General features: G+C 49.8%; 1 protein-coding gene and 2 non-coding genes across 4 annotated transcripts; all 3 read right to left on the reverse strand.

The window, feature by feature from the left end:
• Nucleotides 1-5001: 5001 nt before the first annotated feature.
• Nucleotides 5002-14192, reverse strand: TBRG4 (transforming growth factor beta regulator 4). Of its 2 annotated transcripts, none has more exons than XM_005891868.3 (11): nucleotides 14062-14192; nucleotides 12058-12522; nucleotides 10006-10329; nucleotides 9231-9402; nucleotides 8796-8953; nucleotides 8089-8199; nucleotides 6983-7127; nucleotides 6383-6628; nucleotides 6142-6253; nucleotides 5913-6027; nucleotides 5002-5305 (listed from the first exon to the last, which is right to left on the reverse strand). In XM_005891868.3, exons 2-11 carry the CDS (start codon nucleotides 12469-12471, stop codon nucleotides 5204-5206), a joined length of 1899 nt encoding a protein of 632 aa, XP_005891930.1. In that variant the 5' UTR covers nucleotides 12472-12522; nucleotides 14062-14192; the 3' UTR covers nucleotides 5002-5203. The 2 variants fall into 2 exon arrangements, with proteins under 2 accessions (XP_005891930.1, XP_070225510.1); XM_070369409.1 differs by lacking the exon at nucleotides 14062-14192 and adding an exon at nucleotides 13830-13979.
• LOC138987668 (small nucleolar RNA SNORA5) lies at nucleotides 9048-9182 on the reverse strand. Its single transcript, XR_011464052.1, has one exon. It is a non-coding gene; the product is annotated as a small nucleolar RNA SNORA5 (small nucleolar RNA).
• LOC138987669 (small nucleolar RNA SNORA5) lies at nucleotides 9570-9705 on the reverse strand. Its single transcript, XR_011464053.1, has one exon. It is a non-coding gene; the product is annotated as a small nucleolar RNA SNORA5 (small nucleolar RNA).
• Nucleotides 14193-19000: the final 4808 nt, after the last annotated feature.

Below are 19000 nucleotides of genomic sequence, written 5' to 3' on the forward strand. Positions count from 1 at the left end.
AGATGCGCGCTTGCTTCCACACAGGCCCTCCTGCACTCAGATTCACCGAACATCCGCCCCGTGCCAGGCTCTGGGAGACAGTTGAACATTGTCACCATTCCAGAGCTAGACGGAGGCGGGGGTAGGCAATCAGAACGGCCATTGTTGTGGGGGAGGCTCCTCTATCCTCAGTCTTCTGTTGGCTCTACCCCGGAGCCCATGGAGCCAGGGGCTGCCTGCTGGGCATCTCCCCAACACACCAGGCACCAGACCCATTATGTTCCAATCTAACCCCTGCATCTTGCATCCCTCTCAGTCGCTGGAGATCTGTCCATCTATCCACTGATGGGGAGCTCCTCTTCTTTGTCCCTTTTCTCCACACCCATCTTCATCCTCACCTCCTAAGAGTTTCTAAGTTGCCTCCTCCAGGGAATTCCCTAGTGGCCCAGTGATTAGGACTCAGTGCTTTCACTGCTGTGGCCCAGGTTCAATCCCTTGTGGGGGAACTAAGATCTCACAAGCTGTGTCATGACCAACAACAACAAAAAAAACTTGCTTCTTCCTATGGCCTTTCTCTCATCGCCTTAGCTGAGTCCTTCATAAGTCTTCACCGTTCTGCCAACCTCTACCACCTGGCCAACACCACTGACATTCCAGAAAACAAAAGGCTTTCATCAGTGCCTGAGTAGCTTCCTCTTTGGACAGGATGACACAAGTTTGTCTCTCTGCTCCTCCTATAAAGATGTGGTAAATTAGAGACCACCAGAACTGAACTAAGACAAAAAGAGAAAGGTGAGCTGGGGAGGGACCCCAGGATTGGAGGAACAGCAGAGCAGCCTACTCAACAGAAGGGGACCCAAGCCTGGCATTTCCTGTCACCACCAGCTACTACATACTGGGAGGACCAGGCATTCACCCTCATATGAACTGGAGCCTGTGACAACTCTAGGGAGTGTGGCAGAACTGATACTGAAAATCAAGGGGAAGCCTCCTGATAAGGGGCCAAGGGAAGCCATTCCTCCCCACCTCATGCACCCCCTCTCTAGCTCTTGCCCCCCACCCGAGTCTCTGGAGGGTGGGGGCCACTGGCAAAGGAAATTGCACCACAGCAGGTTTTCAGCCCAGTAAGCTGGGTTCCCCACCCCACCCCGACCCCCCACAAGGGCACAGGATGGTCCAGAGCAGGAAGTGCCTCATATCCATTCAAGAGCACCAGCAGAGAGCCCAGTGGCAGGAGACCAACACAGTGCTGTGAGTCATGAGAACCACAGGCCATGTGGCCCAGGACTGCAGCCTGAACCCAAACAGGCTGACTGCCTGCTAAAATTTGAACATGACAGCCTATCTGGGGTATGTGTTTTTTAAAAAAAACCACCCATCATACCAGGAAAATCAGGGACGAACCCAACAATAAGGAAAATTACAACGAGAATAAGAAAAATGTTAAGAAACACAGAACTGAAGTGAATGAAAATAAAGACATTAAATTATGTGGTCTGCAGGTAGAAATGCTGAGGGATATTTACAGCACGTTGGAAGAGAAGAAAGGACTCAAATCGATCATCGAAGTTCCTACCTCAGGAAACTAGGAAAAGGACAAAATCAACTATACTCAGCAGTAAGAAGGAAATAGAGCCAAGAGCAGAAATCAATGAAACAGAAAACAGGAAAACAGCGGAAGAAATCAATGAAACAAAAAAAAAATAATAGTTCTTTGAGAAATCAGTAAAATTGCAAGATGGACAAAAATAGAGATGACACAAATGACCAGTATGCCACAGGGGCTATGATGGTTAATTTTATGTGTCAGCTTGGCTGGGCTTAGGGATGCCCAGATAGTGGATTAAATGATGTTTCTGGGTGTGTGTGCAAGGGCATCTCTGGAGACGAGCATGACTCAGTAGACTGAGTGAAGAGATTCAGTCTCACCAGTGCGGGGTGGATATCAACCAATCTGCTGCTGGGGGGAGGGTGGGTAGGGGCAGAGAAAAACAAAAAGGCTAAGTGTGAATTCACTCTCTTGAGCTGGGATGTCCACCTCTGACCCTTGAACATGGGAGCTCCTGGTTCTCCAGTCTTTGGCCTCTAGGGCTGACACCAGTGACACCACAGCCCCACCTGCCACCCCTTCCCATTCTTGGGTCTTTGCACTTGAACTGAATTTACACCAGTGGCTATGGCTTTCCTGGTTCTCCACCTTGAGAACAGCAAATTGTGGAACTCCTTGGTCTCTGTAACTGCAGAGCCAATTCCTGTAATAAATCTCTCATTTTCTGCTGGTTCTTTCTCTGCAGAATGCTGACTAATAACAGGGCTAACACTTGAGCCTGAAGACATTACAAGGATACTAAAGGAATGCTACAAACAACTTAATGCTCATAAATTCAACAGCTTTGAAGAAATGGACAATTACTTGAAAATTAAAATCTACCAAAAATTCAAACAAGATGAAATAGTCCTAAAACCATGAAACTGAATCTGTAGCTTAAAAAAAGCTTCCCCCAAGAAATCTTCAGGCCCAGATAGTTTTGAGTTCGATGAAGTAAAGTAGTTCAGTTCAGTCAGTCATGTCTGTTTGCAACCCCATGGATTGTAGCACGCCAGACTTCCCTGTCCATCACCAACTCATGAAGCTTGCTTAAACTCATGTTTAAATGAGTAGTTAATTCTCATTTAAAGTAGAATTAACATCAATTTTGGACAATCTCTTTCACCCAAATTTGGAACTTTTTGTGTTTCAAAGGACACGGCTAGGCTCCAGTTATAATATTCAGAATTCCTGAAATTATCTCTGGTAAAACTAATTACAAAAATTATGTAATTCAAGGATAACATGGTTATCTTAAACCTTATATGACTTGTAACTTGCTTACAGCTATCCTTGGATTTGGGTCAAAATTATCTTTCCACTAGAAATAACTGCCAGTGGAGAAAAGTTTGTTAGTTGTATAGTGTCCAGTGAAGAATATTACTATCTTAATTTTGCAATACACTGTGTTTGCTGGTGCTATTTTTATACAGTGAAGCAACAGCCTTGCAGGAGAATAAACAATTTAATAATAAAATATTCAACTTCTTAAAAAAAAAAAAGTGGAAATATAGTCCACAAAATGGGAGAAAGTATTTGCAAGTCCTCTATCTGATAAGAGACTTGTTTCTATTTTTTGTTTGTTTGTTTGCTTCTAAATATATAAAGAACTCTTACAACTTGGTAAGACAGACTAGTTAAAAACTGGACAAAGAGTCTGAACAGGTATGTCTCCAAAAATTACATGTAAATAGGCCATAAGCACATGAAAAGACACCATTAGTCATCATGGAAAAATGAAAATCAAAGCCACAGTGATACCACCTCATACCCACCAAGATGACTAGAAGTCAGGTTAAGTGTTCCACATCCCTAGCCTTTAGGCAAATGCAAGTGAAAAGATGACTCCACACCCATCAGAACTGCTCTGGGAATCCTTGAGAACACCATAGGCCGGCTGGGATGTGAACTTCACTGCTTCCCACACTGCTGGTGGGAATATAACAAGGCATAGCACCTTTGGGAAACCGGTGGCAGTTTCTCAAACAGCATATAAATCCCGTATGACCCAGCAGCTGTACTCACAAGCACTTATCCCAGAGAAATGAAAACTTGGGTTTACACAAACACCCACACGTGGGACTGAACCACAGTCTAACAGCAATAACAAGGACCTACTGGATCAAACTCCAGAGAACTGTGCCTGTGAAGAAACCCAATTTCCAAGCTTCATATACTGCATCATTCCTGTATGGAACATTCTCCAAGTAACAAAATAGAAATGGAGGATGTGTTGGTAGCTGCCGGTTGGCTCAAGGCCAAGGGGGTAGGCATGAACATACAGGGCAACATGAGGTGTCCTGATGGTGACTCAAGTGTCCTGCGCATGGGCACGTTCTTGTCAGTATCCTGGTGTGACACGTGCCCATCACCTTTGAGGCAACTGATAGAGGGCACAGGGGACACTGTGTAACTTCTTTCAGCTGCGGGGGTAATCTGTCAAAGTATCTCAACTACAAGCCACAGATCCTGAATGGTGAACACGAGCTTTCCTTTGTGGGTGCTCCCAGAGGCTCCCGAACCTGGCTCAGCACCCCTGATGCTTGTCCATGCTGGCCCTTCACTTTGGCACACTCTTCCCCACTCCCTCACCTTGTCTGGGCTCTGAGTCACCAGCTTCAAAAAGCCATCTTGGCTGTTTTGTTCTCTGGGCAAGAACCTCAGCCAGCCTGTGCCGAGTGCCAAGCACCCACATCCTCAGAGCTGCTGCTCTACAGCTCCTCCTCTAACCCAAAGCTTGTGTGACTCGCTTCCTGAGGAACCACTTTAGAGGGAGTGGGGATCAGTTGAGAGGGGGGCCCAGAGAAGCCAGATGGCCCCTTTCTGCTCAGCTCCACAACAAAGTCTCTTGTGATGGACTAGAAGCTAGAAAGCCTTTCTTGGGCCTTGGTACTCGGCTTGTAGGATCTTAGTTCCCCGACCAGGGACTGAACCTAGGCCCCCAGCGGTGGAAGCAAGGAGTCCTAACCCCTACACTGCCGGGGAAGTCCTGGTGGCGCTGCTGCTGACGTGGTGAAGGGGGCTCTGGGATCCTCAGGCAGATGGTTACCAAGGCAGCAGCACACCACCATGGCACTCTGGTGACAGCAAGGGGTCTCTTCTGGCCCTGCAGTGTCAGTCAAGTACACTCCTTTCTTTTTCTCAGAGCCAGCGCCTCCTGAGGGACTGGCACTTATACCACATGGCAGCACAGGCCGTCAGGGTGCCCCACTCACCCAAGACCAACGGATGGGAGGGGACCTCCCAGGATGCCACGCACTGAAAACCCAACTGGCCTCCCCTGGGAAGGTCCTCACACGCTGACTGAGTTCAGAACTCCAGGACTCAGCCCGTATGGGGGCTGACTGCAGGCTTCTGAGCAACAGGCCAGCCGTGCACGAATGTATATGAGAGGGATCCTCTGTGGGTGGCAGAGAAGCCAGGATAGTCGGGCAGTTGATTAAGAATTTATTACTCATGGGAGAATGACCTGCTACTCAGAGACGTTGGCCACCAGCCCACTCCCCCACTTCCAAGGCCAAGGTCCTGCACTGAGGTCTGTCCTGAAGCGTGCCACGTCTTGCCCACCCAGTGCCCATGGCTAGGCCTCTGGAGAAGTCCGGCCCCCTGGGCACACAGTCCTTGCTATGGGACAGGTCATTTGGCCAGCTCCTCTGCCACTGCTTTGCGCATCTTGTCCTTGAGATAGGCGCTCTTCTGCCATTCAGACTTGAGTTCCATCCACTCATAGTATGGGACCTGGAGGAGGCAGTGGAAATGAGTCAGGGCAGGTGCAGATCCCTGTCATGCCCCCCGCCCTGCACATCACGTCCCTGGCCCCCAAATCCTGAAGGAAGACGCCTATAGAGCTAGAGCAGAATGGGTGGGAAAGAGACCCCCACTTGGTCCGTGCTCAGAGCTGCAAAGGCCCATGAATAAATGGGACCAAGAGTGGCTTCAAGATTTTAAAAGCCGTATCAAAAGCAAAATAGAACACTCAAAATTGAGTCACTTGTGTATTTTCTGGCCCCATACAGGAGAGCCTGCTCTCTGGTGCAGATGTCTCCACGGTGAGAACCTGGGGCCAGGCCTGGGGCCGGCGCTCAGCACAGAGCCCCACGGGAGGCGCAGGCCAGCACAAGGCCCTGGGCACCCGGTTTGTCTTACCTCTTCCTCTCAGAAACCCTGGCTGTGGAGATGCGAACAGCATCAGATACTTAAAAGCTGTGTGACGTTGGGAGAAATCTAACACCCTTCTAAGTTCCTATTTTCTCATGTGTGAAGGGGGAACCCCAACACAGGTGACCTCAAGAGCTAGGGTCCGACACTGGCTCCCATCGGCCAGCTGGGTCTAGCAGATACTCACGTCGACCAGCAGGAAGCCAGCGGCCAGCAGGTGGCGCCGGGCCAGTATGAAGCGCCCCAGCAGGTCTTTGCTTCGGCTGTTGAAGTTGGGGAACTCCCAGCGAAGGAAGGCTAGCCTGGAGGGGCAGACGGGGTGCTGTGGATGGTGACAGCTCCCTCAGGCCCTCAGAGGGAAGAAGGAATTTCAGAACCAAATGCACACGGCCCCCAAGGGTGGTGTGGCCACCTACCTCTTGGCCCCAGGGGGGAGTGGCTGGCTGCCAGAGGGGGGCGTGAGATGGGGTGCCACAAAGTCCCTCAGGGGCAGGAGTTGGCTCTCGGTGTCGAGCAGTACCTCAGCATCTGAGGAGGGCAAAGAATGAAAATGTGGTGGGGACTATCCCTCAGAGATCAACGGGGCTCACAGCCCCTGCCCTTACGATGGATGACCAGATGGGACTGTGGGGAAGGAAGGGGACGATGGGTCCTCACCCAGAACCCAGCCATACTGCGTGGCCACCATGAAGCTGCCCTTGTCGGCACTCCCCAGCAGCCCCTTCAACGTCTCCTGCAGCTCCTTCTGCAATGGGGTCATCTTCTGTTCAAGGGCTGAGGGGCTGGGGACCAAGGCTGAGGTAGGCAGAAGGGGTCCCGTGTACTCAGGGTGCTCCAGCTGGGCAGTGGCATTGATATGCAGCAGCTTCTGGAAGGTGCTTTGATCCTTTGGGGACTTGCCACCTAAGGGGAGACGATGGAGTGAGAAAAGAGGCTCAGGAGGACCGGGATGGAGGGACACAGGCGCCAGGTGGGAGAGTCGGCAGCACCCTCCCCCACACCCAAGTCTCACCCTGGACTCTGGGTCAGGAGCAGCAGAAAGAGGGTCTGCCGGTCACCCACTAGGAGTGGACAGAGAAGGAGCAGATGCTGGGTGCGCCCTGGCCTGCCCCATCTCCCCAGTGCTGAGTGGAGCCCAAGGCTGACAACCAGGCAGCCATCCCAGCTGCAGTGGTCCCTGGGTGAGGTGGGGGAGGGGGCACACACGGCGGGCTCGCCATCACTCAGGAGAGGGAGGGATGTCCCCCCACCGCTCACCTAGAAACTGGGTGTGAAATTCAGGGCGGAGCACAGCTTGTAGCTCGGCCTCCCGCACCTGCTGCAGCACACACAGGGCCCACACCACGTCCACCTGCAGGGCTGGCTCCAGGCCCACCAGCTCTGACCCCAGCTTCTCATGCACCTGGGCAAGAACAGTGCAGGGTGGGGAAAGCAGGTTCTGCTCAGTGGCCGCAGGCATCCCTGGGCGGGCAGCAGCTGGAGTGGCCCTATTGACCTGGACGTGCTGAGGCCCAAGGGGGTGAGGCGAATAACCTTGGCCGAGGCACCCTTGGTCAGGTTTGGGGGACCCTTGGTGGCAGGTACCAGAAACCCTCCTCTTCCCTTAGGCCCAATCTGGACAGCAGCTGGGCTACCCCTACTGCCCCCTCCTCCCACCCACTAGCAAGAACCTATGCACAAAACCGTGCCACCAGCACAGGGGAGGTGTTTCTGGCCCCAAGAGCTGGAGATTATGAAAAGGGAAGCAGCTGGCCGGCTGGGGGAACACCCACTGTGGGGGCCGGGGTCATACCCACTTCATTCATAGGAGGCTCTCACCCTGGCAACTGGATTGAGTCTCTGAGTCCCAACAGGGCATTAAGAGAACACCAGGAAGTAAGATAGCTCAAAGCTTCCCTGGTGGCTCAACCAGTAAATCTGATCACAATGTGGGAGATCCAGGTTTGACCCCTGGGTCGGGAAAATTCCCTTGAGAAGGGCATGGTAACCCATTCTAGTATTCTTGCCTGGAGAATTTCATGGACAGAGAAGCCTTGTGGGCTACAGTCTATGGGGTCACAAAGAGCTGGACATGACTGAGGGACTAACACACACATAGGAAGTAAGAACAGGGGTCCTCCAGCCCCACTGCCAGTGAGCCACTGGATGCCTTCCTGGTCCTTGGCTGCCATGCTGGCTCTCGCCTGTCCCCAGACAACCCCTGGGATGTACGGCTCCAGCTGGCTCCTTCCACACTCCCACCAGGCTTTCTTCATTTCTGCCTCCCCACCTAGGGCTCCTCAGTACAAATCCGGTCTCTTCCCTCCCTCCTTCTCAGTCCCAAGCTGCTCCAAGCATAGCAGTGGAGGGTGTGAAGACTGTACCAGGCTGAAGAATGGATCCTCCCGTTCCGGGCGGAAGTTCACACGGGCAAAAGCCAGGAGCATGTTGCACAGGTGTGGCAGAGTGATGCTCTGGGCTCTGTCCAGGACATGCTAGGCCGATCAGGGAGGACAGAAAGGCAGGATGAGAGGGGCCCGGTGGTACGCAGACCTGGCCCTCCCCCAGAACCCATGAGCTCCCAGCCCAAAGGGGTAATTTACACAGGGCGATGGGCAGAGGGCTAGCCCCTGTCCATTGCCACAGGGCAATCATACACACACAAAAGGCCCCTGACAACAGCTTCAGATACTCTTCAGCCTATAGACACAGCTGCAACCTGCTGCACCTAAACCTCAACGCAAACATCCTCTTTCTTCACAACTCCCATTTTGCAGCTCTTGGAAGTTTAGGGAGAGTTTTGAGTGGATTCTAGGCCTAGCTCCCTGCACAGTCACCCAAAGACACACACAGTCTGTCACCTACAAAGTTTGGTGAGAGAATGAAAGGGTTTCAACTATGCTTTCTTTCACAACTGAGTCATACTGCTTCTCTCCAAAGAAACTGGAGTAAGGACTCCATTATCTGCCACTAGCAAGTGTTCTAGACTGGCCGGGCCTCCCGTCTGAAATGCCCATGGAGTGTGCCTAAGCAGGGGGTCAGGCAAAGAGGGCCCTCAGAACCCAGGCCTCATGCCTGTGCCCCAGCTCACCTGGACGAAGGCCTCAAACAGGGGCAGGTTGAGCCACTTAAGGAAGGCGAAGGACTTGGTGCAGCGGGCTACCTCGCTGGACGTCATGCTTGGCGTGTGGGGCAGCAAATCGGCTGCCAGGCGCTGGAACACCTGGGTCTGGTGGAAGCCGAGTTTGCCTTGGGGACAGAGCCTGAGATTTAACTGGTGAGAAGTGGCAGGCCGCCCTCAGGGCCACCCCACCACCCACCCCGGTCTTAAGGAGTAAGAGCTTGGTGTCTGTAACCAAATTTATCCCTGAGGCCTAGCACAGAGGATCAGGGCCCATGAGTCACAGTATTTCTGTAGCAGCCTTTTGGGCCAGTGCCTGCCATGGGTGAGGTAGGCAGTGAATTTGACACAGCTGCAGCCAGAACCCTCCCCCTCCCAGCCTCACTCCCCGTGCACAGGGCTCACCATAGGCATAGGCCAGGTCCAGGAGGATGCTTTTAGTCAGGGGGAAGGGCTTCTGGACCAGGTGGTAAGAGATGGCCCGCAGCAAGGGCACTGATCTCCGGTTCTGAGCTGCCAACGTCACCAGCACCTTCCGCAGCTCCTCAGGGCCAAACTGCTCCACCAGCTCCAGGCACTGTCAACCACAGCCCGCAGGGGTCAGCTTGATGGCCCGAGGGCCAGGGGTCCCATGCAGTGCAGGCCCTGTGAGACAGCAACTAGGCCTGAGCTTACTAAACATATGTCCCATCTGGGCAGGGCCTGCCTCTGTTCCCACCCCAGCGAGTCCCTAGACCGGGCATACCATGTCCGAAGCCAAACTTATCCCCAGGTCCCAGGGCAGGGGACCCAGGGCCCATGAGCTGCGGAGTTTGCTGTGGCAGTCATCCGGGCCAGCCCCTGCTACCACGGGAACAGGGCTGAATTTGACTTGACTGCAGGACTGAGGCAGGGGTAGAGCAGGGGCGGCAGGCGTGATGTCTCTAGGAAGCACTAACTAACGCTGAGCCAGTGGGGCAGCGAAGGCCACACTTCAGGAGCTGCTGGCCGTGCTGTTTCCAGGTCACGTTCAAGATGCAATTTTGGAGGAACTCCAATTTTGTTCAGGCTCTGCAACCCCCTGGATCCTTGAAGGAACCAGTGGGCACAAAGTACTGCCTGCAGCTACCTGAAGTGCCAGTCCTGCCAGTGCCATGCCCGGACTATGGACAGAAGCCACAAGGCTCTTGTCCCTTAGTACCTTGTCCTCCAGGCGGTTCATCAGAGACTCCGAAAGGTGCCCAGTTTTCATCATCATGGCCACCACCATGCGTCTGTCTTCAATTTCTGCCCAGCGCCGCTCAAGGTGCACAAGCAACTCAGCCAGCAGCTCCCGGGAGCCCTGCTCCTGCATGTAGGTGGCGCTGGACTCGGCCAGGAAGGCCAGATGCTTGTACTTGAGCCTGCGCATGCGCCAGCGAACCTCCTGCTCCACAGACCGCAGGTCCTTGGAGGTGGCGGGGAGCCCCAGTGTGTAGAGGCTCCGGAGCAGCTTCACGAGGGTCCCATGCCAGACTACAGTTATCTAGGTGGGGGGTGGGGCGGGCGGGAGAGACACAGAGGCAAAGTCACACCTGGGACCTTATTGATCCTGACCCTCAGGGAAGGCAGTATGTGGTAAATGAGAATGGCTCTGCTGTCTGCTATGCTAAGGCTGTTAACTCTGCCTTAACTCTGTTAACTCTTAACTGCTGTTAACTCTGTTAACTCTTTTAGTCTCCAGACTCTTCTGTGAAATGGGGCTGCATTGCCAAGAAAGGGAACTGAAATCATACACACGAGGTGAGGGGCAAACAGAAAAGCAGCTGTGTGAAGGGCTGGGCAGAAGGAGAAAAGTATGGGGGATTCCCCGGCAGGACAGTGGTTAGGACTCCAGGCTTTTACTGCCTGGGTCCTGGGTCCAATCCCTGGTGGGGGATCAACAATCCTAAAAGCCAAGGTGCGGGGGGAAAAAAGTATGAGTTTGATCTCAGCATCACATGAGCCTTCAGTGACTTCTGCTGCTTCTGCAGAATTCCCAGACAGTAGGGCTCTTTAAAAGAAAGCTTGAACAGTTTATATTTCTAAATCCTGGTTCATTATTGGCTTGTAATTTTGCTACAATATGTTTGCTGCTACTGCAGCTAAGTCGCTTCAGTCGTGTCCGACTCTGTGCGACCCCAGAGACGGCAGCACAGCAGGCTCACCTGTCCCTGGGATTCTCCAGGCAAGAACACTGGAATGGGTTCCCATTTCCTTCTCCAGACAATATGTTTAGTCTGTCTCTAAAGCTTTTGGGTAAAAGGTTTAATAAATAATGAGTAGAATGATAGTCTTAGAACAAGAAGGGATCTAATTAAGATAATTTTATATGAGCTCTATTCTCAGTAAGAAAAAAATCTGTACCATGACCCCAACACACGGGCTCACAGTACAGATGTGTCTTTCAACTGAAGACAAAAACTTCCATGAAACAATACTTCTCTTACTATCTGTGAATGGTTTCCAATATTACTCTATTTCTACATCTACTATACTCTCATAACCTGCAGCTGAAAAAACTCATTTAACTCAACCCCTCCCTTGAGCTGTGAGTCTCCTCATCATCCCTGACAAGCGGACATGGCCTTGCCTTTCCAGAGCAGCCGGGGTGAGGGTCTGTACCTCTCTTCTGTGTCACAGGCCCTTTGGTTCCAGCAGACCCCAGGGTGCCTGAAGTCTGCATGGAGTCCTTCTTCACGCTGAACAGGAACTGGGTTGAGTTCTTCCTGCACCCACCCCTGCCACACACAAGTCCCTTCTCTCCATGTTTCTCCTCTAAGGATCTGACTGGCTGGGATAACACCCATGGTCAGTTCAAGTTTCTGAGACTCTCCTAGTCACCCTTCATCTCCTCCAGTTTCAAGAGTGTGTCCCCTGTCAGCCAGACACAGAGGAGGGGCCACATCAGTCAAGACTGCACGGTGAGGGGGAGGCCCCCGATGCACTGAGAAAAACCAGGCTCAATCCTTTTGTTTGCATTTACTGTGTCTGGGATGCCTGTAAGATGAGGACAGCAATATGCACCTAACAGAGCTGTCAGGAGGATTAACAGAAGTGAAAGCACATTACAGTATTCTGGAATCTATAAAATGAAAAAACAGCACAGGATGTGGATGGACGAAGCACACAGCAGAGTTTCTGTCTATACTGGGAAAGTGACTGGATCCTTTGGATTCCGTGGCCTCTGCTACGTTCTGCTTGCCGAACCTACAGAAAAGGCTCCAGAACCCACCTGGCTGTTGACAAGATGGAGAAGTTGCCAAAAGCGAGCATCCTGTATGAGCGCGGCTTTGTCTTTTGGCTTTTCAGAGAGCAGGCGAGAGAGCTGGATAAGCGCGAGGGCGGCATGGTTCTGCTGCAGACAGTGACCACTGCCCAGGAGCTCCAGGAGCTCCTCAGGCTGGGTGGCCTTCTCAATGAGCTGCTCCACCTCCTGGCGCCCAGTATAGGGAGTAAACACCTGTTCCTTCTCCACAAACTCTGACAAGAGACCTGGGAGGCGGGAGCTGGGCGAGGTAGCTGAGGAAGTCAGCGGCTTCTGGGTTCCCTGGGGGAGTCTCAGCTGGCCGACGGGGGACACAGCAGGGGCCAGGCGGGCGGCCTCCCTTAGGAGGCATGTGCATCGCCTCACCAGCCGAGTGGCCATGGTGGCCCGAGCAGCGGGGAGGGGAGCCTCCTAGCAAGTGACTCCAGAGCCCTGAAGAGAAAAAGGAGAGAGAAAGGGGTGGTGCAGGGGCAGTTCCTGGTTCACAAACACAACAGAAGAACCTGACAAACCAAGGAAGCCACAGCCACATTCTCCATAGGGCAGCCCAAACTCCTCCTTTCTGACTGACCACCCATAGGCAAAGGCGTGTTCTGAAGCAAAAATCTCAGAGGGCTTTTGTTTCAGTACAGAATGTAACCCAATACTGAAACTCAGGAGCATTACAGTCTGGGCTGGAGGGCTTCTAGTCCTGGTTGTGGAATTACCTTGGAATGGTTCAACACTTCAGAACCCCAGCCTGGTCCAAGACCTCTTGAGTAGGAGTTTCTGCAAGCAGGGTTTGAATAGCATTCCACCCACTCCCCCCAACTCCCTTTTAAGTTTTAAAAGTACCCAGGATTAAAAAATTATTGGCTTACAGAGAAAATGAGACAGAATATTTTAAATTAGACTACTCCTAGAAAACCCTGGATATATAATCCGTATATACATCCCACAGCTTCTGTGGATGTATTTTTAATAACTTTATGTGAGTGAGCCTTCCCAAACCAACTCGCACTATTACATCACTAACCTACTAAACACACATACACCCCTTCTGAGAGCAAAATCCCTGAACCAATCATAAAAAGCAGTTCACAACATGGCGCGGAATTATTTTCCCAGTTTTACCTTTTCTTCCTCCCTGGAGCACACTCCCTTATTCTCCAGGCCTTCTCAAAGGCCTTGCACTTTCATTACACCTGGGCAGGGCAGGGCAGGGGAAGGCCTGCTGGCTCATTTTTTTTTACCCGCCATCATAGGGCTCAGGAAATCACCCTCCATCTTTCCTCACTCAGATAAAACATTACCTCCTCCCAAAATGTTACATACCCGATGCTACTGCTTTTTAACAACTCTGTCTCGCGCACTAGCGTGATTAAACGACCTAGGGAAGGCAGACCACCGGCACACGATAAAAGGTTAACCCGGGCTCCCTTCTGCCAAAGCAGAGAGCGTGTTTGACCTTAGATTTCCCAGAACTTGGTCCGGAACATTTTAACATGAGCTGATTGTTGCAGCTGTAAAAAGTTTAGACTCACTGTACACAAAACAAGAGGCTCAGGAAGGAGAAATACTGGCCCAAGGGCAACATCCACATACATCCACAAAGCCCCAGCAGCGGGGAAGCACTGGAAACGATCCCTACTAAAGACAGTCCTACGAGCTAGTGAGGAAACGAGTTCAACTCAAATGGACTTAAGGATCCTTAACACCAACCCGGAAGTTCGGCCCTCATACGCAGAAAAGAGAATCACCTTTACAAAGAGCACGCAGCGACCGCGCCGAGGGTCAGCGCGGGGATCGTAGGCTGTCACGCGGGACCTCAGAAAAGGGGCGCGTGCGCACGAGCGGGCAGTGCTTTACACCGGCCCCGGCCCCTGCCACCCACCCCGATCCACTGCGTCCCAGTGCGCGCTCCAGGTCTCCTCTCTCAGCCATGACCCCAGGTTTTCAGGACCCCCTTTCTCCCCTGGTCCCGATACGTACGGCGCCCCCGCCGCCGCCGCTACCGCGAGCTCCGCCGCTGACCTCCATGCGCCCCAGTACAGACCTCGGTCCACGCTGCGCGGCGCGCTCGTTTACGTCACTTGGAGCGCCGCAGGAAGCGAGGCTCGCCGCCTGCCGCCCGGCCGGAAGTCATTGCCGGTTCCTATATCCGGCCGGGTGCCATCTTTGCTGAGATCGGGAACTAGGTGGTGGTACGGAGAAGGCAATGGCACCCCACTCCAGTACTTTTGCCTAGAAAATCCCATGGACGGAGGAGCCTGGTGGGCTGCAGTCCATGGGGTCGCGAAGAGTCGGACATGACTGAACGACTTCATTTTCACTTTTCACTTTCATGCATTGGAGAAGGAAATGGCAACCCACTCCAGTGTTCTTGCCTGGAGAAACCCAGGGACGGGGGAGCCTGGTGGGCTGCTGTCTATGGGGTCTCACAGAGTCGGACACGACTGAAGCGACTTAGCAGCAGCAGCAGCAGGTGGTGGGAAGTGAATTAGATGTGTTGAGCGATTTAGGAAAAAATGGAAGGGAGAAAAAACAGAAAAGTGTCTAGAAACTGAGGCTGGGGGTCTTGAGCGCCAGCCTCTGGTTAGTACCTAGTTTTCATAAGGCGTATAGGAAGCGACCCTTTGTCGTCAATCGGCCCCCGCGGCCCACCGCCGCGCCTTCCCTGTCGGCCTCTATGTCTCTATAAAGAAGTCCTGGCTGTAGACTGTCCAGGAGTGGGCTGGGCAGTGACTCGCTGGGGAGGCCTCTCAGCCTAGGTCAGCGGAAATGTAGGGCACCATTTGCCGAGATCTTCCAGTTTTTCCAAAAAAGAATGTGGGATTATGGAACTGTATGTGCAATCTCTTGGTTTTTAAGTGTTTACCTTTAATTACAAAAGCAACTGCGGGGTAAGCCAAGCAAGATATATTTGAGATCTGTATGTGGACTTGATTAATTTTTTTTCTTGCACAAATTTCAGTTTCCATGAAATTAACTGCTTTTTTGGGGTTTGATTAAGATTCCATGTATTTATCACAAATTCTCCAAATCCTTCACAGCTTCAGAGTCTAAATCTCTCAAGATGTTCTGACACTTAAGATAGGTCACCAGGTTAATCTTACCGAAGGAGTCTCTTTTTTGAGGCATATGACCTCCAGTGTGGATTATCACCTCTATGCTCTCGGCGCAGGTGTCATCCTGGGATCTGTCTCCCTTTACCATGTGCTCGGTTCCTTTTCCTTCCCATGATGCTTGCTCTCTTATTTCCTGTCCTTTACCTTATTTCCTGGTTTATGCCCTTGTTTGGATGGAGCACATCCTCCAGTACTTCTACGAGAAATGATGCCAAGGAGGTTATGTTTCTAAAGGCCTTGCAGGTCTAAAATGCATTTTTTTGTATCCTGCCTGATTGGTAGTTTGACTGGGTACTGTATTTTAGAAATCATTTTCTGATTTTGTAGGCTTAGTCTGTGAGCTTCTAGCTTTCATGCTTCTGGTGTTTGTGAGGAGTCTAGAAATTGTATGTGAGATTTTTGTTCACCTGCCCTCCTTTCCTTCTTCCTTCCTGTCTTGTCCTTCCATCCGTTTTTTATTTTTCCCTCAAATTTCTAAAAGTTTGTATCTTCTCATTATGCCTAGGGTTATGATATTTCACAGTGATGTTACTCGGTGTGAGTCTATGTCTTATTGACTGAGCACAAGAAGAGCCTTCAATCTAAAAACTCATTTTCTCAGCAGTGAAACTTGCTATATATTTTGTTGAATATTTCCTTTCCTCTGCCTTCTCTGTTCTCTCTTTCTGAAACACCTAGATTTGAATATTGGCTTTTCTGGGCTGATACCTGATTTTCTCTAGCTTTCCCATTTTACTTCTTCTACTCTTTATCTTTTTATGTGTTGATGCTCTACTTTCTTGGAGATTTCCTCAACTTTGGCTTGCAGCTCTTCTGAAAATTTGATTTCTGCTGTCATACTTTTACTTTCCAAAAGCTCCTTTTTGGCTGTTGAATGTTCCTTTTTTATGATATGTATCTTTTTTTGTTCTTTCATGATTGAAGTATTTTATCTCTGAGGATTTTTGTGATAAAGATTTTTTCTCTAAGCTTTTCTTCTCTCTGTAGAATTGCTGTTCTTTTTTCCTTTTGTTGGTATTCATATTTGGTTTTTATCCTCAGATATCTACTTATATTTAAATATGGTAAGAAGGAACTCATCTTTTGCTGGTGGGAGTGCAAAAACGTACAGCTACTTTCAAAGACAGTTTAGTAGTTTCTTAAAAAACAAAACATACTCTTAAACCGTGTTCTGTGAACTGAATGTTTATGTTCCCAACACTCCCCCCCCCGCCTCCCCACCCCCCGCAAATTCATTGAAACCTATTGCCCACGGTGATAGTATTAGGAGGTTGGGCCTTTGGGAGGTAATTAGGTAATGAGAGTGGTGGCTTTGTATTGGGATTAAGTTCTCTTATGAAAGAGACCTCAGAGAGCTCCCTTGCTCCTTCCACTGTGGAGAACATTGTGTGTGTGTGTGTTTATGTATGCACAGGTGCTCAGCTATGTCTGACTATTTGTAACCCTATGGACTGTGTGTGTGTGTGTGTGTGTTTGTGTATGTGTATGTATATGCACAGGTACTGTTATGTCTGACTCTTTGCAACCCTATGGACTTTAGCCCTCCAAACTCCTCTGTCCTTAAGATTTTCCAGGCAAGAATATTGGAGTGGGATGTCATCTTCCTGGCCTAGGGACTAAACCCACTTCTCCCACATTGCCAGTGGATTCTTTACTGCTGAGCCATTGGGGAAGCCCAGAAGAACACAGTAAGTCTATAATACAGAAGAGAGCACTCACCCAACTGTGCTGATGCCTAATCTTGAACCTGCAGCCTCCAGAACTATGAGAAATAAATTCTTGTTGTTTTTGGGCCACAGAATGTATGGTATTTTTGTTACAGTGGCCCTAATGGACTAATACTATCCAGAAGCCGTGCTCCTTGTTATTTATGCAAAGGAGTGGAATACTTACATCCACACAGAAACCTGCACATAGATGTTTATAGCAAATTTATTCATAATTGTCCAAACTTGGAAGCAATCACGATGTCCTTCAAGGACCTCTTTGGTGGTCCAGTGGCTAAGATTCTGCCCTCCCAATGTGGGGGGCCCCAGTTCGATCCCTGGTCTGGGAACTATATTGCACATGCTGCAACCAAGACCTGGTGCAAATAACTGTTTTTTTAAAGTGAAGTGAAGTCGCTCAGTCTTGTCTGACTCTTTGCGACCCCATGGACTGTAGCCTACCAGGTTCCTCTGTCCATGGAATTTTCCAGGCAAGAGTATGGTGTGGGCTGCCATTTCCTTCTCCAGAGGATCTTCTCAACCCAGGAATTGAACCCGGGTCTCCCGCATTGCAGGCAGACACTTTACTGTCTGAGCCACCAAAAAGATATCCTAAATAAATTGTGATAAATTCAGACAGTGGAATATTTTTCAGTGTTAAAAAGAAATGGAGGAAACTTAACATGTCAGTTACTAAGTGAAAGAAGCCAATCTGAAAAGGCTGTGTGCTGTATGATCCCAACTATAAGACATTCTGGGAAAGGCAGAATTATGGAGACAGTAAAAAGGTCAGCGGTTGAGGGGAAGGAGGGATAAATAGGTGGAGCACAGATTTTTAGGGCCCTCCAAATTGTATGATACAATAATGGTGGATACGTGTTACATACTTGCCTAACCCATAGAGTGACTCCTAATGTAAACTGTGGTCTTTGAATGATAATAATGTGTCAATGTAGATTCATTGATAATACATGTGTCACTCAAGAGGGTATGTGTGTGCATGTGTTTGAGGGCTATATGGGAACTCCTGTACTTTTCATTCAATTTTGCTATGAAGTTAAAACTTCTCTAAAAGAAAACAAAGAATACTAATTAGAAAAAAGAAATGAAAATCCGATTCACGTAAGGACATACATGAATCTCAAGTATGTCGAATAAAAAAACTCATAACAATAAAATGCAATAACCCAGTTTAAATATGGCCAAAAAATTTGAATTGACATTTCTCCAAAGAAAATACATGAATATCCATGAACAAATGAAAAGATTAGGAAATGCAAATGAAACAGCTACTTCATATCCATGTAGGATGGCAGAAGTTAAAAGCCCAGAAAATAAGTTTTGGTGAAGGTATGGAGAAATTGGAATATGCATACATTGTTGGTGGGTGTAGAAGTGGTGCAGCTTTGGGAAACAGTTTGGCATTTTCTCAAAACAGAATTACTGTGTGACTCCTTAGTATGTAGGAAATGGAAAACGTTAACACCAAAACTTGTATGCAAATGTTCATATGAGTATTACTCATAAAACCCCCAAAAGTATAAACAGCCCATATGATAACCAATGGATGAGTGAACAAAATATGGTATATTCATAAAATGGAATATTAGCCAAAATTAATATAGATGAAACTTTAAAACATTATGTTATGTGAAAGAAGTGTGAATGAAGAATGTTCCCTGCTGTATCAGTGAACAAAGGAGTTTGCAGCCATCAAGCCACTACAGCTGTGTGCCTCCCACCCCACCTTCATCCTCAAGGAACTCAAGTTGGAGACAAATGGGCTGCCCTGGGCTGCCTGGCCCTCAGCTGCTAATAGCCACCCCTCAGTGATGCACCCTAAGGGGACTCAGAATGGGAAAGACTGGGATACTGGCCCTAGGTAACTAAGGTGCATATCAAAGGAGTGATTTCAATGAGCCCAGACTCTTGCATCTTCCCATACACAGAATCTAGCGCTAAACTAATTAACTTGAGATGCCAGGTTTTCTTTGATTAACAGTAACCTTTTGATGGTCTGACTACATAGTTTTTGTCACAAAACTCCTACATATCCTGACTCCTCTTTTACCTCTTCAGAGTCATCCTCAGAGCAAT

Source organism: Bos mutus, chromosome 4, assembly GCF_027580195.1.
Source record: "Bos mutus isolate GX-2022 chromosome 4, NWIPB_WYAK_1.1, whole genome shotgun sequence".
NCBI classification, from domain to species: domain Eukaryota; kingdom Metazoa; phylum Chordata; class Mammalia; order Artiodactyla; family Bovidae; genus Bos; species Bos mutus.

What these genes read in the sequence shown, in the direction of transcription:
- TBRG4 (XM_005891868.3), bottom strand. Translation starts at nt 12,471, where the DNA reads ATGGCCACTCGGCTGGTGAGGCGATGCACATGCCTCCTAAGGGAGGCC. An exon ending in AGGATCCATTCTTCAGCCTG is followed by an intron (nt 7,128 to 8,088) that starts GTACAGTCTTCA and finishes GTTCTTGCCCAG; the next exon opens with GTGCATGAGAAGCTGGGGTC. An exon ending in CTGGCTTCCTGCTGGTCGAC is followed by an intron (nt 5,306 to 5,912) that starts GTGAGTATCTGC and finishes TGCCTCCTCCAG; the next exon opens with GTCCCATACTATGAGTGGAT.